The sequence below is a fragment of the Salvelinus sp. IW2-2015 genome, linkage group LG32 (genome assembly GCF_002910315.2).
Source record: "Salvelinus sp. IW2-2015 linkage group LG32, ASM291031v2, whole genome shotgun sequence".
NCBI classification, from domain to species: Eukaryota; Metazoa; Chordata; class Actinopteri; order Salmoniformes; family Salmonidae; genus Salvelinus; species Salvelinus sp. IW2-2015.
Window position 1 is genome coordinate 19,504,050 of NC_036871.1, and position 24,930 is coordinate 19,528,979.

Here is a 24,930-nt window from a genome sequence, read left to right on the forward strand (position 1 = left end):
ATGACACGCATCTCAGGGCGAGTGGAGAGGAGGCACAGGACGTACTGGACTGTGAAGGCGCACTGTAGGCCTGGTGCGTGGTGCCGGCACTGGTGGTACTGGGCTGGGGACACGCACCTCAGGGGAGGAGGCACAGGACTTACTGGACTCTGGAAGCGCACTGGAGGCCTGGTGTGTGGTGCCGGAACTGGTGGTACCGGGCTGAGGACACGCACCTTAGGGCGAGTGCGAGGAGGAGGTACAGGATACACTGGGCCGTGGAGACGCATTGGAGATCTGGAACGTAGAGCTGGCTCAATGCGTCCTGGCTGGATGCCCATTCTAGCCCGGCAAATGCGAGGAGCTGGAATAGAGCGCACTGGGCTATGAATGGGAACTGGAGACACCGTGCGCATTTCTGCAAAATACGGTGCCTGACTAGTCACACGCTCCCTATGGTAAGCACGAGGAGTTGGCTCATGTCTCCAACCTGATTCAGCCAATCTCCTCGTGTGCCTCCCCCCCCCAAAAAAATTGGGGGGCTGCCTCTCGTGCTTGCCTTGTTTGTATTTCTCCTCATAATATCGCCGTTCCGCTTTTGCTGCCTCAATTTCTTCCTTCAGAAGGCGATACTCCCCAGCCTGCGTCCAGGGTCCTGCTCCATCCAGTATCTCCTCCCAGGTCCATTTCTTCATTAAACGCTGCTCCTCCTTTTCACGCTGCTTGGTCCTTTTGTGGTGGGTTCTTCTGTCGCGGCCGTCGTAGGGAGGAGACCAAGACGCAGCGTGATAAGCGTACATTCTTCTTTATTTAAAGAATGAACACTGAACAAAAAAAACTAAATAACAAAACGAACCGTGAAGCTAATATGGCTAGTGCAGACAGGCAACTAAACATAGAATAAGAACCCACCAAACCAAAAGGGAAAATGGCAAGCTAAATATGAACCCCAATCAGAGACAACGATAAACAGCTGCCTCTGATTGGGAACCAATTCAGGCCACCATAGACATACATGCCTAGACTTACCAACACCCCTAGACATACAAAAAACCCTAGACAATACAAAACAAGAATACCCACCCTCGTCACACCCTGACCTAACCAAAATAATAAAGAAAACATAGATAACTAAGGTCAGGGCGTGACAATATTGTACAATCTAGGTGTGCAAAATGSTTAGAGACTTACCCAGAAAGACTCACAGCTGTAATCGCTGCCAAAAGGGATTATACCATGTATTGACTAATTTTTAAATACTTATGTAAATGAGGTATTGTCTGTAGATGTGTGAGAAAAACATTTATTTGATCTATTTTGCATTCAGSCTGTAACAACAAAATGTGGATTAAGTGAAGGGGTATGAATACTTTCTGAAGACACTGTATACTTTATGGATATTGGATAATTGCATAACAATTATGTGATGTTCTCCAGAATAGAAACAAAATCATTGGTACTATTAATAATAGGTCATATTTCAGTTGTAATGTACTAGCAGTAGGTGTCTACTGTAGTTACACATATACATTTCCTTGACAACAGTGTGTTGAGAAGTGACTATCATTCATGTGTTGACTGTTTTTATCTAATAATTACCTACTATGTTTAATTGATACTTGATTAATGTAGCATCATGTAGCAATTCACTCAGGATTTTGGGGCACCATGGGAAAAATTATTTAATGAGTTACTATCTCCCGACTTAAACTCTAGAAATATATTCATATCTCTTACATCAATAACAGTCAATGATGAATTATTACCTCACCAGTCACATTCTGAACGTCGCACAATTCTTGGATATCTGCACGAACCATAACCTAAGTGATTAATCAGCAATACACAAATTGGCTTAATTATGTATTTACTAACTAAATCATCATACAGAATACGTAAACACACAGCATAAGGTTATTGATTACATACATAATACAATGAAAACAGGTCCCTAGTGGACTAAGAAAAGCATAACCGTTCATTTACACAATGGAAAGGGAGGGGTATGTAAGGAGAAGGAGAGACAAAGAGAGTCACCTTATCGTACATACATTTGGAAACTACGCTCACGGGAATAGGAATACTTTGCACATGAACGAGTCTCTGGTTGTCCATCASAGGTCACAATGTCCTTATTAGTTGTAGGCTTCTTTTGTTCTGGAGTGTTCGTTAGAATAGATACTTCAGATGAACCACACAGTGGTCAGAGGGATCTGTTCTTCCCTCTCGTCTTTGGTCAAATGTCCTAGACTACTTTACATGCAGAGCTGCAGACGGTGCATGTTTTGGTCTGGTTTACAAAGTTTCTAACCATTTCAACGTGTGCACCAAGGCCTCACGTTCTCTGGTCTCAATGGTTGATTATTCAGGGTACAGCTAGGACCACTTTACACGCCGGCAGCAACCCGGCATGTTTTAGTCTAATGTAAATTTTGTTAGCAAGTCCTTTTAAGCACTCTGGTCTTAGAGGGCGTTGTGTCATGTTGACACAAACTCTGAGCTCACGTGGGCGTGGCTACTGACTGGGCACAAGTTTGCATGAAACACAATTCTCATTTAGAAGGCTAAAATCACATTTCTTTCTTTTGAAGAATAGTTTCATGTTTAATCATATAATTTTTTACAACATTTWGATGTAAATCTGATATATACAGTGTGAAAGCTCTTAAAGTTACAATGTTTCCGTTATAACGTCTTTCAGATAATTTTTATGACATCACAAAATAGACATGAATTTTCCATATTCCATCTCTCATCATTCCCAACATTCGGATGTTGAAATATATTGTTCCAGTGTCCATTGTTTGATGTTTAAGTTTTTGGTGGCATAGTCTCTCTGTTTAATAAAGGATTTTCAGCCTTCCAATCCTGCAGAGCCAAAGGGAGAGTTTCTGCAAGGTATTTGAGTCATAAAACAGGGTCTGGCTATCCTTTAAGTCATAAAACAGGGTCTGTCTATCCTCAAACATTTGCCTAGCTGATGGGTCCTTTTGATCCTCACYAAGGATAGAGAGTCATGACAATTGTTTTATTTACTGTGCACTCTGCCTTTGAGTAGTGGACAATTTCTGGCTTACCTGAAAAAGCCAAGCTCCATTCATCTTACATTTTGGATGCAGCCCACAATTGTAATCACATTTGGGGTTTAATTTATTATTTGACACTGATTAATTGCTTGAGCCATTCCCTGCGGTAAACGTCAATTAATTAACCGACAGCATTAGATGTGATAATTAATACAGTGTGGGCYCCAGCATGGGAGCAGGGACCTTAAGGGTGGCCCCTTAAAACCATCATGGTGCGCACCTGTTCCTCTGGGATCTACAGGTTTCCTCTGAGGAGACATCTACAGAGATCTATGTATGCCTAGACAGTACACAGGCAAATAACTTCTCAGAAGTGTATATTGACTGACATTACAGTCTAGTTGAGCTGCTTGTTAATTTCTAGCATCAGGATTATAGTACATTTTACATTTTGGGGGGGAATGTGATTGGTGGGCTTGGTGGGAACTGAACTGGTGGTTTATGGTTTGACCCTTGACGCAAGCAGAATGGCAGTGATTCAAACTGCAACACAGAGTCCCTTCTCCCCAAGTCCCTCTCAATTAAAACCGTAGCATATGGCCTAGTGATCGCTAAAGAACAGAGGTATCGCTGAGATATTTTATAAGACATTGACAGTTCCTAGTCCTACAGTACCTTTGACAATGCTAAAATGGAAAGGGTGTCACCTTGGAATTATATAAAAACTCAAGTTCCGTTCCAAATGACACCCTATTTCTTATTTAATGAACTCCTTTTGACCAGGGCTAATAGTAGTGCACTATATAGGGAATAGGGTGCCATTTTGGATGYAAAATCTGCCTCGTTAATTAGTCTGATGCTGATTTATGAATGGCCTCAATCTGTTGGATTCTTTAGATSTGAGACGTTCCTACTGTTGTAGTCTTAATGTTTCATCCTTTTTGTGGGTTTCAAGGCCTCCTGCCTGGTTTGTTCATTTGGTCCATCTTCAATCAAAACTTTACAGAAGAACAGAGAGGTAGTGTTCAGAATATGTTCAGTAGCACCGTTCTAACAAATAAACTTCTGTGTTGTTAACTTAATCCTAAACTTAACTTTCAACCTACACTCTTGCCATAACCTGTTCTGAATATCTGACCTTCACTTGAGTAACACATGCATTAACATGATTGTCTTTTTTCAATATGATTTGAATTGATTACTGTCCATTATGCAAATAAGCTTTCTTGTTTCAAGTAGCAGACAAAATATGCATCTCCACATATTAGAAATCTTAGAAATGTTTTCAATATAACCTACAGTAGGTGTGCTATGGATGCTGTAGTGTAGTGTATACTTTGTAATGAACATGGTTATGGAACAGAGGGCACCACCTATACAATACTGATCAACTGATCACATAAGACTAACATTATGAAAACTGTTGAGAGGGAGTGGAAATTATTCATGGGAGAAGACCTGGTCAAGGAGAGATGAGTGGTAGGCCTAGTGATTTAGTCCAACAACGTATATGATACCATAATCTTTGCCATTGTAACGTGGATGCTGGGAGTCGAGAACCAAGTGTAAGTGGTGAGTTTAATAATAAACAGAATACAAAAAASACGATTAGCGTACAGACATGAAACACATAGTCAATACTGCCTGGGGAATAGAACTAAGGGAGTGACAGATATAGGGGAGGTAATCAGTGAAGTGATGGAGTCCAGGTGTGCCTATATATGAAGCGTGGGTGCGCGTAATGATGATTCCCAGGACCGGTGGTTAGTAAACCGGCGACGTCGAACGCCGGAGGGGAGTAGCGGGAGTAGACGTGACAGCCGTTGGATTATCAAGGCATTACGTACAGCCRTTCCCATACATCTTTTCAAAAGCTAACATTTTGTTCCTCCTGTAGGCTTGAGATTTTTTATCAGTTTCCTCAGGAAGAAGAGTGGGCTCCGCTGCTATATTACAGTTAGGATGCGTCCCAAATGGCAACCTATTCCCTATACCTATATAGTACCCTGAGGTCTCTGGTCAAAAGTGGTGCACTCAACTATATAGAGAATAGGGTGCCATTTGGGACGCACATTTAGTTTCCCATTAGATTAGTAGAGGAGTGTCAGGTAATTCTCAGTGTTCCACCTCTTTCCTCAGTCATTCCTTCTTCGACTTATCCAAGAGTGAAATGGAACATGGGGTCCCATAGTTAATGGGGTTCTATGAGCCATAAGATTACTTCCATCTGTGGTTGTCGCTATGAATCTTCCTGAGAGAAGATTCTAGATTTAAAAAAWATATATATAAGATTTGGCAGTGGTGGCACAGAGATATCCAAGGCCCTCAGGATATTAGATCATAGATCCATTGTGGTCACACATAGGGTTTGATATTCAGATCTCCTCTGCCTCCTAGTCCTTGATTTGTGTCTATCTTTTTCTCTCTTCAATCTATGTTCATTTTAGTGTATGTTAATGACTCCACCTGAGGCTCGCCACATCGTGGCAAAATGACTAGCGACGACTAGAGACTGAACTTGTGTTTGTGATGTGAAGTTCAGTCATATTACTCATTCTGTCAGACAATGAGAGCAGAGCACCCAAGGGGTAAAGGGAGACAAGGCCTTTGAAAAGAAGGAATATGGGCTGTATATGTTTTGGCTTGTTATTCATTTTATAAGGGGACGTGAACAGTGCAGCGCTGTGTCTACTACCAGGAATTGTATTGTTTGGGGAGCATTTTCCCATAAGAAGGGATAAATGATGGTTGTTCAAGGTGAGGACAATGTGTGAACATCACATTTAGAGCCTTATTCATCAAGTTCATACAATATGTCAAGCCCCTGCGAAACAAGGAACTGTTACCGGYGCAATTTTCACTTGGCTCACGAGCTAAATTACAAATACGTTGCATTACTCCTTATTTACACTGAAAGAGAATGATCCTCTACACAGTATTTGTGTTCTTTCCATTGGACCACAAACCCCATTACCCATTCAATACCAATAGGACAACACAGCTCTCATTTCACTATTACTAAAAACAAAAGGTCTCTATTTCAGTGTCTCTCAGAAGCATGATATATTGTGACACGAGTCCATAAGGTCCTCATACAGTCGTGAATTGGAAAGATCTGGCAATAATCCCTCATTATCAATAGGATACCACATTACCAATACAGTATTACAGCTCTCATTGAATAGTACTTTCAGTAGAACAAAACGACTCTGTCAGTGTCTGTCCTCCGGTGGGTGTCTGAACTAGTAGTTGCCTACTAGGGTGATATATTGTGACACGGTCCCAGAAAGTCCTCATACAGTTGTGAATCGGAAGGTCCATCATTACTCAATGAAATCCTGAATGCTCTCTTTTATGTTTCACAGATGTTTTGACTGACAATGTAGCAGCTCCTAAAGCTCCCAGGATATGCTGTGTCTTTAGACATCTTCCAGATGTGTAGAACATGAAGGGAAAGTTAAATTGATGTATGGGTGTGATTCCTTGCACAGCTCAGAATTGCTGACAGTTGCCATAGGAGATTTGATGATTTAGCACCATGCCAACGCTACATATGGTGATGTGTGATGGATGTTAACTCTGCACCGTAACCAGAGGTAGAATAGAAATGCTTAATTTCATCTAAAGAAAAGATTTGGATGATGAATGTCGCCACGTCCCAATGTATTTTCCTTTACATATAGCTACATTTGTTATGCTTTGCCTGCCATTGATGATTTGTTGTTAACCCCAACAAGCTGACCAAGTCAATCATTACCCTAAGAAGAAAGGCATCTGTAAATACATTTTTGAGGGACTAACCAGTGAAGGTTTTCGTCGAGCTCCTTCGTAATGACATTGTAGGCRGGCAGAATGTGATAGATTTTCTCTATGCTGCACTCTGGTGGTATTGTAATTATGTCAAAGTGCTTGAGACCATTACATGCTTTTGTGTGGATCAGTGTTTTTCCAACCCATCAGAGTGTATTAACGATCTGTCACCGACTGCCCACTATTTGTCTGTAGCTTAAGACAGAGGCACTACTTGTGAATGTGCTGTGCAAGTTGTCATCTGTACCTAACATGTGTTTCTTTCTTTGTTAATCTACCATTTTCATACTTTGCATCAAAGCCCTGTTAACTGGAATGGAAAATGATAGGTGATGTGATATGTTGTGYCTCTTACAGGAATGGTGAACTACAGTGAGGTCTCTGGGTACCCACTCATTCAGCATTGGAAGCTGAGGTCTGTCCTGTACCATGTCAAACTGAACCAGTGGGTTCTCTCTCAAGGTAACTATAACACATCTTTAAAGCAAATCAAATCAATTGTATTGGTCACATACACATGGTTAGCAGATTTTAATGYGAGTGTAGCGAAATGCTTGTGCTTYTAGTTCCGACCATGCAGTAATATCTAACAATTAATCTAACAATTTCACAACAACTACCTTATACACACACGTGTAAAGGAATGAATAAGAATATGTACATATAAATATATGGATGAGTGATGGCTGAATGGCATAGGCAAGATGCATTAGTTGGTATAAAGTACAGTATATACATATGAGATGAGTAATGTAGGGTATGTAAACATTATATAAAGTGGCATTGTTTAAAGTGACAAGTGATACATTTATTACATCCAATTTTTAATTATTAAAGTGGCTAGAGATTTGAGTCAGTATGTTGGCAGCAGCCACTCAATGTTAGTGATGGCTGTTTAACAGTCTGATGGCCTTGAAATAKAAGCTGTTTTTCAGTCTCCYGGTCCCAGCTTTGATGCACCTGTACTGACCTCGCCTTCTGGATGATAGCGGGGTGAACAGGCAGTGGCTCGGGTGGTTGTTGTCCTTGATTATCTTTTTGGCCTTCCTGTGACATCGGGTGGTGTAGGTGTCTTGGAGGGCAGGTAGTTTGCCCCCGGTGATGCGTTGTGCAGACCTCACTACCCTCTGGAGAGCCTTGCGATTGAGGGCGGAGCAGTTGCCGTACCAGGCGGTGATACAGCCCGACAGGATGCTCTCAATTGTGTATCTGTAAAAGTTTGTGAGTGTTTTAGGTGACAAGCCAAATTTCTTCAGCCTCCTGAGGTTCTGCACCACGCTGTCTGTGTGGGTGGACTACTTCAGTTTGTCCTTGATGTGTACGCCGAGGAACTTAAACTTTCCACCTTCTCCACTACTGTCCCGTCGATGTGGATAGGGGGGTGCTTCCCCTGCTGTTTCCTGAAGTCCACAATCATCTCCTTTGTTTTGTTGACGTTGAGTGTGAGGTTGTTTTCCTGACACCACACTCCGAGGGCCCTCACCTCCTCCCTGTAGGCCGTCTCGTCGTTGTTGGTAATCAAGCCTACCACAGTAGTGTCRTCTGCAAACTTGATGATTGAGTTGGAGGCGTGCATGGCCACACAGTCATGGGTGAACAGGGAGTACAGGAGAGGGCTGAGAACGCACCCTTGTGGGGCCCCAGTGTTGAGGATCAGCGGGGTGGAGATGTTGTTTTCTACCCTCACCACCTGGGGGCGGCCCGTCAGAAAGTCCAGGTCCCAGTTGCACAGGGTGGGGTCGAGACCCAGGGTCTCGAGCTTAATGACGTGTTTGGAGGGTACTATGGTGTTAAATGCTGAGCTGTAGTCGATGAAATGGTTCTATTAATTAATTAATTAATGGTTATAACCAGGGTTCTAGTCAAGGATTATATTAATGCAGGGTTCTATTCATCTTGTATGCAGTGAGTTACATGCACACTTGAACAGTGGACGTCAAGAAAAAATTTGGCACATGCATTAAGAGGCAAAAAGGGAAATTTTGGTAATGGAAACTAGGCCTGAAGCCTAAAGTTGCCATTCCACATTTGCATCACGGAGCCGTGGTTTAGAACAACCTCCCTTTATGGTCTGATAAGCTGTCATCATCCACATACCTTTGTATCTGAGCAAATATATTTTGACAGGCCCTGCCATGAAAACAGCACAAAATAAGATAATTGTGGATAGGTTTTTAGTGAAGCACTACTTCTTAGAAGGGCTCTCTCTACTCTACTGTTGACAGTACTTTGCTGTAGAGCTTCTTGAAGTTCTTGATTCTCTTCTTTTTGTCATTTTTATTTATTTATTTTTCGGAGTGGTTGCGGATCGACTTTCTGACCTGTCCTCCTGACAACTAGAGGTCCCAAAGCCTCTGTGCAGGACCCTCCACTTGTGCAACAGGGTGGTTAGAGCATTTGGACAGTAACCGAAAGGTGCTAGTTTAAATCCCCAAGCTGACAAGGTGAAAAATCTGTTGATGTTCCTTTAGCAAGGCACTTGACCCATGCTGTGACCCCACTCTCCAAAAGTTATGTGTGAAATAGCACAAATATAAGCATCTACCACCCAGTATTCGCCCTCCACTCCACTCATAGAGAACATGGCTACTCTGGTGAATGGTGCTTGTTTAATAACATTTATTCAAAACTGAGTCAATTTCTGCAATTTCTGCAAGATCATAATGATAGTATTCTACATAACAGAACCGAATTATATTCATAGTATAGCGTTACTGTAAGACAAAAAACACTACCGCGTTTCTTATGTAATTTTTGTGCGAATGTCGCATTTTTGTCCAAAACAGCGCACGCCACCAGGCAAAATATGTGTTTGATTGAAACTAAACACACGTAGCCTATGCTACAGGTTGTAAACAACATATCTAAAGTGTGTTCACTGTACATCATTCAAAACAACACTGTTAATCAACATCCATTTGATCTCAATCAGTCTCATGGGACATGCATTTAGGTCGTCTTGAGTTATAGGATACAGTTTGGTTGGTATGCAGATACTGCGTGGGCATTTCACCTGTAAAATGCATGATTGACAGTGARAAATGTGAAGGGAGGTTCACTAAGAGTAGATCATGTGCTCAAAGTAGAGAATCCCAGAGATGTGCAGAAGCCCCAGGACCCCCAGCCACTGGGAAGCGGGGTCCAGAAAAGTCCGCTCCACAGCCTCTACCTTTTTATATTTGTACCATATTGTGTTGCTTCGGCATCTGAACGGCCTACATCAACATGCAAAAAAAGATTTTATATGAATGTGTCATGAGYTTTCAGACTGCCAGAAAGGTATTGCAGAATAGTTTATTTGGGCTTGAATGGTTTTGGGATTTGTTTGTTTTCTTTTTGGATGCCATGACTTGCATTATTTGTTTTGTTTAACGTGTCTATCATTTATGTATCCGTAAGCATTTTGTGTTTACTTCACCACACATGTGGAGTATAGCATAAATATTACATATATAGATGTACCATTACTAATGCATTTCAGATAAGAGTGTTCTGCCTTTAAACATGACCACAGCCTTTAGAATTCCATTTCCTCAGTGTCATTACTTGTAGGAGTTCAGCAGCTTCTTTATTATTAGAGATTTTTACACCTGATACCAAAGCACAATATTTCAGAAGGACTGTTTTGCTTCATAATGTAAGACTAGCATGTTGTGAGTGGTAGGATGTTAATGCTAGGGCTCTCGAATGATAATGGAACAGTTGAAGAGCTATACATGTTTTTTAGTGTTTTCCCAAAGATATAAAAACACCAGCAAGAGTAAATGCTTTACAATGACTCCCCTCTGAGGATTTCATGAAGGCTCAATTTAAGACTTAAAGAAAGCCTCAAGTTTACACATGGCACTTTAATCATAGTCTGTGCACTGTCACAACAACATAGGGAGTCATAGCTTATCATTTCACAAACTTGAGCTTTCATTAGGATGTTTACCTAAAACTACAAACAAGTACATACTGTACATATTTTCTAATTTAAATTGAAATGTAGCATAAGTGTATAGTATGCTTCTGGCTTGTATTCTATAATACCGGTGCTTCTTACTTACTTTTGACCTTAAAACGAACAAACAATTATCTTCATAGACATACTGATTTACTCTGAATATGGAATGTAAAAATAAATAGTATCATACATGTAAATATTTTTKCTTTTTCCTGTGTCAGGTTTATGTCCGTTTCTATCACGTTTCTGGGAAGACCCAGATGCAGACAGTGTCGAAGTAACAAAAGTTTATTACTAGAACAGGGGGCAGGCAAAACGACAGGTCAAGGGCAGGCAGAGGTCAGTAATCCAGATCATAGTCCAGAAGGTGCAGAACGGCAGGCAGTATCAGGGTCAGGCAGAATGGTCATAACCGGGAAAACTAGAAAACAGGACCTAGAAACAGACAGGAGCAAGGGGGAAAATGCTGGTAGGCTTGACGAACAAAACGAATTGGCAACAGACAAACAGAGAACACAGGTATAAATACACTGGGGATAATGGGGAAGATGGGCGACACTTGGAGGGGGGTGGAGACGAGCACAAAGACAGGTGAAACAGATCAGGGTGTGATAGTTTCATTGCTTTTCAACATTAATTTATCTTTTTTACACAAGGCATGAACTGTGTTGCTATGGATTTGTCAGTAGTCTATCCATTGCTAACTCCCTCTTTGTGTTTCCTAACAGYTTTCAGCTCTGCCATCCACTCCCTCGATGGTGCCACCCTCCGCCATGATTTTGTCTCCATCCTCAGGGAGTTTGGTAATCACTTTGTACAAGAGGCTGTGTATGGCTTCGAGGAGGCCTGCACTATCTGGTACCCCAACAAGCAGGTCCAGAGACAGCTGTGGCTGGAGTACCAGGACATCAGCAAAGGTAAGACCTCTAATTGATTGGAGATACTGTACTGTAATATCTAATGAACTGCTGGAGGGAAGCCATCGATGGTTCATGTTCCAACATGTTCTTGACAGTGAGAGTGGGTGAGAGTGGACAAAGCTAGGCCTTCTGCCTTCTAAACACAGTGCAAACGCACAAATCAAATTAAATTGTATTTGTCACATGCGCCGAATACAACAGGTGTAGACTTAATCATGAAATGCTTACTTACAAGCCCTTAACCAACAATACAGTTTTAAGAAAATAAGAGTTAAGAAAATATTTACTAAATAAACTAAAGTAAAAAAAGTAACACAATAAAATAACAATAACAAGGCTATACACAAGGGGTACCGAAAAATAGTCAATGTGTGGGAGTACAGGTTAGTCAAAGTAATTGAGGTAATATGTACATGTAGGTAGGGGTAAAGTGACTATGCATAGATAATAAACAGCGAGTAACAGCAGTGTAAAAGCAAAAGGGGAGTTTGGTAATACAATGCAAATAGTCCGGGTAACCATTTGATTAATTGTTTATTAGTCTTATGGCTTGGGGGTAGAAGCTGTTAAAGAGCCTTTTGGACCTAGACTTGGTGCTCCGGTACCACTTGCCRTGCGATAGCAGAGAGAACAGTCTAGGACTGTTGATAAATGTTTGGGCCTTCATCTGACACCGCCTAGTATAGAGGTCCTGGATGGCAGGAAGCTTGGCCCCAGTGATGTACTGGGCTGTACGCACTACAATCTGTAGCGCTTCACGGTCGGATGGCGAGCAGTTGCCATACCAGGCGGTGATGCAACCAGTCAGGAAGCTTTCGATGGTGCAGCTGTAGAACTTTTTGAGGGTCTGGGGACCCATGCCAAATCTTTTCAGTCTCCTGAGGGGGAATAGGTGTTGTCGTGCCCTCTTCACGACTGTCTTGGTGTGATTGGACCATGATAGTTTGTTGGTGATGTGGACACCAAGGAACTTGAAGCGCTCGACCCGCTCCACTACAGTCCCGTCGATGTGAATGGTGGAGTGTTCGGCCCTCCTTTTCCTGTAGTCCACAGTCATCTCCTTTGTCTTGATCACATTGAGGGAGAGGTTGTTATCCTGGCACCACAGGGMCAGTTCTCTGAACTCCTCCTTATAGCCTGTCTCATCGTTGTTGGTGATCAGGCCTACTACCATTGTGTCGTCAGMAAACTYAACAATGAYTTTGGAGTCGTGCTTAACTACGCAGTCGTGGGTGAACAAGGAGTACAGGAAGGGACTAAGCAGACACCCCCGAGGGGCCCCCGTAATCTGTGGATCTTTTGGGGCGGTATTGCAGTGGATCTAGGGTTTCCGGGATGATGGTGTTGATGTGACCCATGAGCAGCCTTTGAAAGCACTTCATAGCTACAGATGGGAGTGCTATGGAGCGGTAGTCATTTAGGCAGTTTACCTTGGTGTTCTTGGGCACAGGAACTATGGTGGTCTGCTTGAAACATGTAGGTATTACAGACTCGGTCAGGGAGAGGTTGAAAATGTCAGTGAAACATTTTCACATCGGCTAGAACAGCTGGTGCTCTCATACATGCTTCAGTGTTGCTTCCCTCGAAGCGAGCATAAAAGGCATTTCACCCGTCTGGTAGGCTCGCGTCACTGGGCAGCTCGCAGTCACTGGGTTTCCCTTTGTAGTCCTTACTAGTTTGCAAACCTTGCCACATCCGACGAGTGTCAGAGTCGGTGTAGTAGGATTAAATATTAGTCTTGTATTGACGCTTTGCCCATTTGATTGTTCATCTGAGGCATAGAGGGATTTCTTATCAGCATCCGGATAACTGTCCCGCTCCTTGAAAGCAGCAGCTCTAGCCTTTAGCCCGGTGCGGATATTTTGCCTGTAATCCATGGCTTCTGGTTGGGATATGTACGTACGGTCACTGTGGGGACGACATCATCAATGCACTTATTGATGAAGCCGGTGACTGAGGTGGTATACTCCTGTGCTAGCAAAACAGTCCTGTAGCTTAGGATCCGCGTCATCTGACCACTTCTGTATTGAGCGAGTCACTGGTACTTCCTGCTTTAGTTTTTGCTTGTAAGCAGAAATCAGGCGGATAGAGTGTGTGGAGTAAAGGTGGTCTAGAGTTTTTTTTCCTCTGGTTGCACATGTGACATACTGGTAGAAATGAGGTCAAACGGATTTAGGTTTGCCTGCATTAAAGTCCCCGGACAATAGGAGCACTGCTTCTGAATGAGTGTTTTCTACTTTACTTATGGCCTTTATACAGCTCGTTGAGTGCGGTCTTAGTGCCAGCATCGATTTGATGGGGTAAATAGACTGATACGGAAAAAAATTATGAAAAAACTCTTGTTAGATAGTGTGGTCTACAGCTTATCATGGGGTACTCTACCTCAAGTGAGGAAAACCTTGAGACTTCCTTAATATTAGAGATTGCGCACCAGCTGTTATTGACAAATAGACACAGACCACCACCCCTCACCTTACCGGCAGTAGCTGCTCTGTCTTGCTGATGCATGGAGAAAACATCTAACTGTWTATTATCCATGTCGTCATTCAGCTACGACTCAATGAAACACAAGATATTACAGTTTTAATGTCCCGTTGGTAGGATAGTCTCGAACGGAGCTCATCCAGGTTATTCTCCAGCGATTGCATGTTGGCCAATAGGACGGAGGGTAAAGGCCAGTTACCTACTCGCCGGCRAATTCACACAAGGCACCCGGATCTGCGGCCCCAACATAATTTAGATGAAATGTAGTAATTTGGATACATTTTATTTTATGTATAAGTCATTCGCTTTCGCTTTTAAAATAATGGAAAGTCCCTCTCAAAGGAGGGTTTGACGGATGGATAGACTCTACGGATGCATTGAGTCCCAGCAATTTGTTACTGTAGTTTTTCATAACCCCTTTTTCTGTAGAAATAATGTAAGCTGTCAGTTTTAACCACATGAAAGAGTGATTTCAGGTGCAATTCCTACTCTGTCAGCAATCCATATTTTTTAACTGTAGTTGTTTCCCCACCAAGACAAAGCCAGATAATGAATGACCCCTCTTTCCCCTGTGTTTCAGTCCAGTAACTTCCCCACCATTGTTTCCTTTGGTTGAATCGACCACTTTGCCTTCTTCCCAAGGACATTGCCTCACAATTTACAGAATGTTACCACTTCTGACAGATGGCTTTAAATGACTGAGTTTTCCATCCGCATGAAAACTCCATTATTCTTCATTTTCTSACTCTGTGACATTGCTACAGACACTATTACACGATTACATACAAAAGGCATTGTTTTTTTTWAAACGCTATTTTGTGAATTCGCTTTACACAGCGCAATGTTGGTTCTTCTAGAGCAGGGAATGAAAAATTATGAGACTGGAACTATGGTACTATATGAACGTTTTGTTTCCTGGGACTTAGGCCTAACTTCTAAAGAGAGATTTCTTAAAAATCATTTTTTTTTTTTTCAAAGTTACAGAATGTCCATAAAAGTCCTGCTCACTGGAGACTATAGTGATCCATGTTCTAGCCTTTGCTCCAAATATCAAAGCGCGTCTGGATATTGGCGTGAGTCTGCTAATAATTGTTGCATGTTTTGGGAGTTCTGTCAGCAGACATAATACGACTTATTTATATGTGGCAATGTATGAGAAGTTATAGCCAAGTAATGACACACTTGGAGTGAAATCTTTTGATAAAACATTCATGAAAAACTGTTCAAGGTGTTCGTATTAGGTTTTAGCTAAATTTAATTTTAAAAACGAATTCAAAATGTAAAAGAACTTTAAATAAACACTCTATAGCCTGTTTGAGTAAATAATGTATTGAAATGATCATTTTTGAATTCACTTCCTGTAGGTGTGAATGCTTGAAAATCCAAAACACAAGGACATTATCATTAGATCATAAATAACAAGCCAACCGTAGCTCATTAGTTTCAAACAGTATGCATTTTTCAAACAGTGAAGGATATCATATTCAATCTTCATGATTAATKATATAATTTTAGATGGATATAATATAATGAACAGAATGAACAGCATCTTAAAAACACACGTAATGGTGTATGTTATCCTATCTATCAGTACTTAGTGCTTATTTAAATTTAAAAAACAACTARCTTGCCAGAAAACAGCTGGTGGATACGACTTGATTTTTAAAGAAATAACAAACAGAGGACGGGACTTTATTTTAAAAATTGTTTACATTTCAACTTCAATGTGGTAAGGCCGTCCCAAGGATTCCAGATAGCACCGACCAAGCTGCTCCCCATCTCTACACACGCAGTCGCGCTGAAAGGAATCAACCCACTGTGGCCGGCATATTGAACTGGGAACTGGCTACCAGGAGAAGAAAAGAGTAGCAAACATTGACGTCTGTATTTATATGAGAAACAGTTTACGTTGAATTAATATATTAGAAACAGTTTACGTTGAATTAATATATTAGAAACAGTTTACGTTGAATTAATATATTAGAAACAGTTTACGTTGAATTAATATATTAGAGATAAGCACTGTCTACTGTATGAGAAATAACCTAGAACCTCGACTTATGAGAAACTAAACATATAAAAAACACAGTACCACATACTGTAGTATTGTACATTTTTACATATTTTAGCATTGGCCTGAGGTCTTGGAGACAGTGAAGTAGCACACCTGAAAGCACCTGAACATCAACAACAGTACGTCTGAATAATGACCTCCATTAAACCCAAGGTCCACCTGTTTTAAAAGGCTACTGACCTCTGTCATTTTGAATTAGATCACTTGCTGTCTGGCTCAAAGCTGTGCTTTCACCCAAAGACTAGTGTCAGGGTCATTATGTAAAGTCAAGCCAAGGCTCTGATTAACACAGACAACAAACAGGAAAAACAGTCCTTATTTATTCCAAATATAAAGCAACTCAGCTATTAAAACAATGCTGTATTAGTCTACTCAGACAGTGTGAGGATCAGAGGTTGAGGAATAGTGAAATGTATGGAGTTGAAAGAGTACGGAGTTGACACAGTACGGAGTTGACTGATTAGGGAGGTGACTGTCACTGCACCACCTGCACTGCTCTCCACGCTCAACCCTCCGCATGTTTCTTCCTGAGGGGTGACAGAATATCTACCATTTATCCAGGATGTTTTCTCTCTCTTCTCCTGCTCTCCTGGTCCCCCATGCTGCACATGCTCTGGCTGACAGGCAGGTCAGAGGGTAACGGCTAAGCATGGCCCAGGTGTCTCTGCAGGCTCTGCAGCCTGAGGCAAGAGCAGGAAGGAGGGTAGCGGTGAGAAGGGGATGCTATGGGTGCTCCGCATAGTGCTGCATGTACGGTGGAAAGAGAACTTTGGCCTCAGACCGTCCTACCTCTTCTGGCCTCTCTCTGTCAGGTGCAGTGTGGGGTTGGTATGAGGTGGTGTGCAGGCATCTTGCAGAGCAGACAGGGTGATGAATGTGCGCTTCATGCTCAGTGGTGAGACAATTAGAGAGAGCGTGAAGCAGATGTCTTCGACTTCGAGCTTGATGTCTTCAGAAGGTTTGTAGCAGAAGAAGAGATGGCTAATCTCACTTGTCAAATATAAATAACTTGCACATTGCGAGAAAACTTAGAAGAGGGTAAACAAAGCCTGGCGCTTGCTCTTAGTCTTTGACGATTAACTTAATGTATGTACTTTTTGAAGGAAATTCTGCACTGTGCACAGTTGAATATGATAAGCAAGTGATGGCTTGAAAAAGTGCCAAAGGCTGCATAAAACAAGCCTTGAATAGCCTCTTCCCTCTGAGTAGTAAATGGATGTGATAAGCACACACACACACACACACACCACATCACAACACACACACACACACACACACACACACACACACACACACACACACACACACACACACACACACACACCACACACACACAACACACACACACACACAACCACACACACACACACACCAACACAGTTTAATGTCAAGCGTAGGCTATGTGAGGCACAATTTCCTTGCTCAGCAGAAAAACAATCTAAGGCTGTAATATCTCCATAAGAGCAGGGGCCTAAAAGATATGAATACCATTTTGAGTCAGCCAGTTTGAATCATAACCCCAAGAGGCCCTTCCAATCCCCCCCTGCTGCACTCTCATCGAAACCCAGACACAAAACAAGATCCCATCCATTATGTATTGTAATTGCCAAAACCCAGTCTGTTTTAATCCTAGTTAACATGATCCGTTTCGTCAGCCTTTACCCTCGGCTTAAGAGAAGTTAAACTTCACATTCCACCTTAAGTTGAAGTGTTCAAGGTCATCCCCTTGACGATTCATTTAAAATGTTGATTCCAACAGGAGAGTTTCTGGCAACCCCCAATTTTTCTGTTGTTTTTGTTAGTAATACAGAGCAGAAGAGTGGGGTTGTGAGGTTTTGGATAGGACATCAGTTTAGGATTTCTGCCCTGGCTGTCTTGAGGTAATTCAGAGTAATGTGTGTCTCTGCTTGTCCTTCGGCTGAAGGGCACTACCTCTCAACACCCTCTGGACTTTGAGTTAACATAGATGAGCAAATAGGAGATGTGTCCTTCACGCTGCCTTTTGGTGGCCTTTAGACTTAAGAATTTATGACTCCTTTTTTCTCTCTTTCGCTGTATCACACTTTTTGCTGCTGGATAATTCATCTGACCAAATCATTGAAGTTTGCCATTTCAATGTTATACAGCTCAATCAAAATGGAAGTATTTGACTGGTTGTTGAATACATTCATTATAAGTCTTGGAACTAAATCATGTTGAATAAAGTGTGTAGGCTAAGTGCTTTTGCCTAATAATATGAGATAACTGGAGAACGCAATGTTGTTGCACTTAATTAATAATTGATTAAATGTCAAAGCATGTGTCTGGCTGTAGGGAATGCTAGCTAGAGTTTCTTTCATTTTTGAAAGATAGCATGTGTTTTAAAGAGCTTTACTCAACTTACACTGCGTTGCTATGTGATATAAATGTCATTCCCACTGAGCTTTCTGAGGCTTGTTGGAGAGAAGTATCTACTGGAATGTCTTAGTGGTAAATTCATCACGTTCACAACACCTTCAGAATTGTAAATCCATTGCTTTGTAATCTTCCCACACTGCTTGAGTCCCTTTTAATTATGATCAAGGCACATCACTTATTATTGTCTTTTTGCTATGAGGAGCTATGGGACAACGTTGTGCATATTAATCAGACTAAGGCAGCATCCCAAATGGTACCATATTCCCTACATAGTGCCCTACTTTTGGCCAGGGTTCAACCAAAATTAGGGAACTATGTAGGGAATATGGTACCATTTGGGATGCTRCCTTAGACTAGGTTTTATCGTTAATGAACAATCACATGACAGACCAATCCAAATCCCTTAAGCGTTAAACAAAGAAGCCGGGATTACTAAGTAATTTGCACAGAAAAATAGCAACTATAATAAGAAACTTTATATCCAAGTGCATGTCATTTGTGCATTTAGTAACAGTTGTAAGGAACAAATCCCCTTGAAGAAATTATATTGCCTGGACATATAATATAGTGATGTAGGCATAACCAAAACGCTGAATTATCCCCAGCACTTGCAACTGGTATATATTTCAAACACAATACATTTGATACTGTATCTTTGCATGCAAATGCATACATGTGTTGAGCACTGTAAATAGGATTTCAGCATAGGCTTAGATCTAATAGCAGCCAAAGTTATTGTCTGACGTCGCTGTATTGCACCTATTGGTAGTCATTATATCAAACAACCCTCACCAGGCAATTGCTGGTTATAGTTGATTGCTTCCTAGTCATAGTTAAATGTTTTAGAATGTAATTTCACAGCATTTCCAATCCAGCATTTGCATAATGTAATAGATTTTTGCTGCTTTGGTAATCAATGCTTGCTCTTTCATATTGCGAATGGTATTCTTACACTTAACTCTTAATTAGAAGTCATATCTCATGGAAGGACTTCATGTAATATAAGTCAAATAATATATAGTACAGTATTCTGCAGCACATGAAATCCATGAACAAAGAAATGCAAAAATGTAGATACATCTTTAGAGGGAATATTAGTCATGTGGAAATGTCTTGGACATGCCTTGTTTACTGATAATGGTGTGTGTGTATGTACAACTGTGTGTATGCGTGTGTGTGTATGTACAACTGTGTGTATGCCTGCTTGCTTCCGTGCATGTGTGTTTTGGTGTGGAGAGCAGCTAGTTTCAGTGAACTGGTCTGGTGCCCCAGCAAATGAAGAGTGATGAGAGCACTGCTAGAAGCTTTTCATCAAGGCCACTAGCACTTTGAGCAACGTGTTATCAACACAATCCAGGGCTCTGATTGGCTGACACTGATCTATGAGCTGTGGGTTTAGCTGCTCATCGTGTATGGATTTATTTCTCCCTTCGGTGTTTTGAGGCAAAAAGATAGACGTGGGATATAAATACATGATTTCACATATATTACAATTTTGCATTAAAGCAATTTTTGCATTAAAGCACAGTCATGCACAGTTAAAGCACAGTCATGCATCAAATATATGAGCCATTTAATAGTGAATCTTATCTCATTAGCTGGGAGATTCCTTTGAAAATACGCTCTAATATAAAAGTTTATGGATTCATTTTAATTGTGCCAGTGAGTCCAACACACTTTTGTGCTTCTTCAACAAAGTCATAGGGAATAATATTCTACTTCTTGCGTATTGCATTATTGACCATAATTGACATAAAAGACAGTATAAGCTTTCTGTCCTAGGGGTATAAGTGTGTCTGCTTCCTCAAACAGACCCTGGGTCGATCCAAAATGCTGCAAACTGCAAAGCTTCAAACATAGCCCCTCTATGAGAAGTGATGTGGATTTTCACATAGCTCAAGCATGCCGAAGTGATTCCTATGCGTCTCTGTGTGTGAAGGAGCAACAGTATCAGGCACCCACTGTTAATCCTGTTTTGTCAGAAAAACCATGGAGTTTGTCAGGTCAGGCCATACATATGAAATAGTAGAAGCCAGTCATATAACATATTCAAACATGTTCAAAATACTGTCATAAATATAAAGATATCCTGTAAATTCTTTGTACATTTACTCAGTAATGCCTGGTGTTTAAATGAAACAACTGAAATGGCTGATTGCAGCGTGTCGTCATTATTTTTTAACTGCTGCAGATTCAGAATGTGTCCAATTTTCCTATTGTCTTRTAACATATTTCCACCACACTGAAAGTCTGCAGTAATTTGATCATAATGAACATAGCTGATTTGCATGTCAAAATGAATGAGGGCATTGTACCTCCTGTCTGAATTGGGCTACCTAATGAATGTTCTAATCGAAGGAGAGGGCAGGAAAAAAATAGCTCTTCTTTCAGGGTGAAATGCTTACCAAAAAATATAAGACAAGATAAATCGAGACACATTTTTCCTGCCTGAGTTTCCTCCCCCTTGTTTGGCGATGTTGTGCAGCATAATTGCCCTCTACAGGCCTATTTGACCACTGCATGCTTTGCCATTGAGAGGAAGAGGGAAACTGCTTCACACTGTTTGCCTATGCCAGGGATATATGGCTTGAGATGGCATAGCATAGTCTCTTTTGCTCCTTTTATTGAATTCTAAATTGATGAAGAGATATTAACTGTGTTTATTTACAGAGATGTGGCTTTATCTTTGTGATTTCTTCTCTGTCAAATGATCCCTAAGAACGAGGAGAAACTTTAGACTTTAAGCAGCAGATTTAAGGAGCAGCAGCTCTCCTCCTCTCCTGTCAAGGTGTCCAATCTTCACAAGAGAAGCTCTTGAGAGTCATCATCATGCCTTCCATTAATGTACATTATTTATCAATAGMTGGGGGTCTTTCTATAAACTAGTGTACCAGTGAGGATTTCCTACACTGGACAACTTATTACACCTGTTGATAAGTCATTTATAATAATCTGCCAATTTTTGTTTGTGTCATTACATTAAGATATAAGGGAGGGCATCATAGATATAATCAATAAAAGTAACAGGTTCAACCTCTTGTCAATGTTAGTGATTTTGGACAACTCTTGAAGGAGTTGTCCAAAATCATGTGACATAAAACATTATTTTTCTGTCCTTGAATGTATGGTGGTGTAAGTTGTCGTTATATCATACATCAGGGGTGTCAAACTCAAATACCCAGTGGGCCAAAATGTAAAACCTGAACAAAGTCGCGGGCCAACATTGAACAAATGAACCTTTTAATATGGACCCAAACAAGTTTTGCTTTAACATTGAATATGGAACAAGCATCGCTTATTACCATACAAATATATAATTTAATAGTGGAGACATGCAAAATCGAATTTCAAATGAAAAAACACATCAATGGCATTCATTTATTAAATAAATAAAATTTTAATAAAAATCGTATGCCTCTTTTCTATTTGCAGCCTTCTGATTTAAATACCAAAATAAACTTTTTCCAGATGCGTCGCAGCTCTCATCCACAGCGAGGGAGAACGCAACGAAATCTTTTCCCTTTTCCATCAGCTGTCATACAGATTGGTGGCAAGATCACATGTGCGATCAGCTACTGTGTTCCGCTCAGGCTCACGTTTGAAAATGCTTGCTTTCTCTGGGCATACGAGGTCACAAACTTTCATCATGCACTTTTTCACGAACTCTCCCTCATAAAGGGCCGGGCTGATTTTGCGATCTCTGCTGCCACTATATAACTAGCCTTTACAGCAGCCTCACTTTGTGATGTGGCTTTTTTGAAACATATTCTATTGTGAAACCAAACTTCTTTTCATCTCCTCTACTTTCTGGCTCCTTTGAGTCATGTCCATGTCCTTGTATTTGTCATGGTGTTCGTTTCATAGTGTCGTCTAATGTTGTACTCTCTTACTTACAGCCACGTTGACTCCACAAACAAGACAAACAGGTTTGTCTTTTACATATGTAAACAGATATTCTGCCTCCCACTTGTCCAGAAAGCTCCTGTTTTCTGCCTTTCTTTCGCCATTTTTGGGAAGGGATAGCGCGCTGACAGTTGTAGCGTCTATGTTGCTATGACTACTGTCACAGAGGAGAGGGCGTTTCTGGGTCTGTCCTGATTGGCGCGCGAAAACAACAGCAGAGCATTATGGGATTCGTAGTATTAGCGTGAATGCGCTGTATAATACCGGCGGGCCAGCTCATAGTAGTAATTTGGTATTGTCTCGCGGGCCAAATATAATTACCCCACGGGCCAAATTTGGCCCGCGGGCCAGAGTTTGACACCCATGTCATACATTAAGCATTAATGAGTTAAATTCGACATTGAACTTAGAACCCTGTAAAAATCCTGTATCTATGTAGCTGTTGGACAGTTTTTTTGTATAGAGATCTCAGAAATGCAGTATAACTACGTAACATTTTGTGTCTCCTTATGTTACATGGTGAAAACAGTTTTCATGGCACACAAATCCAAAATAATAGAAGCATTCCGTTTTTCAAATGCATTTAACTGAAAGAGTCACCTTACTTTGATAGTTAAAACCTAATATTGATACTGCCATTAACGTGGTTCTTCAATTGTGCATAATACTTGTTGGATGTGCATTTGGTGTCGAGCTGTTTAATTACGCCGTGATATTTTCACACATCATCATCTGATTCAGGAAAGACAAACAGCTGTTGTGATAGCGCAAGCAATGCAACAACAGCCCAAGTCCTGGAAAAAAAGGCATTTGCAAGGAAATATCCAGAATATTTTAGTGTCTCATTCGTTAAACTGGTGAAGACAGTTGTGCCTGGATATAAGTTGGATCTAATATCCCTAGCGAATTGAGGTGGATCATCTGTTGTTGTCTGCTTGATTTACAGCAGGTTCTCATTAGATTTAACAAAGAAAGCATCAAGGTAATGAGTTCATATTTTCATATGTTTTGTGCCTCGGATTGTTTACTGTGCGCAATTGTGCAGGATAGAATATTGCACAACATCCAACACTCGTCCTATTAATTATTCTGGATATAATGACTACAAATTACTAGTGGGCTTATTCCCAATATTATCTGGTAATGAAATAACAAGACAAATACATTTTGTTTTCCATGTTACACCTGCAATTTTAAACAATACAAGGGCTTGAAGTATCCTATTTGAATTTAGCTCAGAAGTTTAGCTACTTGTCACACCCTGATCTGTTTCAACTGTCTTTGTGATTGTCTTCACCCCCCTCCAGGTGTCGCCCATCTTCCCCATTATCCCCTGTGTATTTATACCTGTGTTCTCTGTTTGTTTGTTGCCAGTTCSTTTTGTTTCGTCAAGCCTACCAGCGGTTTTCCCTCTGCTCCTGTCTCTCGATTGTTCCTGTTTCCTAGTTTTCCCGGTGTTGACCATTCTACCTGACCCTGAGCCTGCCTGCCGTCCTGTACCTTTACCCCACCTTTCTGGATTACTGACCTTTGCCTGCTCTGAGCCTGCCTGCCATCCTGTACCTTTCCCCCACCTATCTGGGTTACCGACCTCTGCCTGCCTTTGACCTGCTTTTTTCCTGCCCCTGTTCAATTAATAAACTGTTGTTACTTCGACGTTGTCGTACCTGAAACGTGATAGTACGAACTCGCCATGACTGACCCAGCAGACTCGGACCAGCTGCGCAACACCATCTCCTCAACACCATCTCCTCCCAAGGAGCCACCATTGGTAGGCACGAGGAATTGCTTCGTGGCTTTATGGGGGGGGGTCCACACCTTGGCCGAACGCCATGACCGGGCGTTGGACATCTTGCTGGAGCAATTCCGCGGGTTGGCCGGGAGGCATGCTACTACGACGGTAACCTCACAGCCCCTCAATAACTCGGCTGTTAGCAGTGCCGCCTCACCGGTCACTCCGCCTTCCCGGGAGCCCAGCTTACCTCCCCTGGAACGCTTCAATGGAGAGCCGGGCACCTGTCGGGCGTTTCTAGCTCAGTGTGCCCTCATCTTCGAGCTTCAGCCCTCCTCCTTCCCCTCGGACCTCTCTAAGATAGCATCGCTGATCTTTGGGATGGCGCTCGCCTGGGTTACAGCTGTATGGGAACAACAGCCGGCCATATGCGTCAGTCTAGAGGAGTTTGTGGGAGAGGTCAAGAAGGTGTTTGATGCCCCATTCTCTGGGAGAGAGGCTGCCCGGAAGCTACTCCAGCTTCGGCAGGACTCCCGCAGTGTGGCAGACTATGCGGTGGATTTCCGCATGTTGGCAGCTGAGATTGCCTGGAACCAGGAAGCGCTGTTCAACATGTTCCTACACGGAATCTCGGAGGAGGTCAAGGACAAGCTTGCAGC

General features: G+C 41.7%; 1 protein-coding gene across 8 annotated transcripts in view; it reads left to right on the forward strand.

Moving 5' to 3' along the window:
• Nucleotides 1-24,930, forward strand: part of LOC111957288 (astrotactin-1) — a 247,681-nt gene that overhangs the window by 142,549 nt on the left and 80,202 nt on the right. For all 8 annotated transcript variants that reach the window (XM_070436721.1, XM_023978078.2, XM_023978080.2 and 5 more), the window contains exons 15-16: nucleotides 7,173-7,277; nucleotides 11,490-11,678. In XM_070436721.1, coding sequence (XP_070292822.1) covers nucleotides 7,173-7,277; nucleotides 11,490-11,678 — 294 coding nt within the window. The remainder of the gene's footprint in view (nucleotides 1-7,172; nucleotides 7,278-11,489; nucleotides 11,679-24,930) is intronic.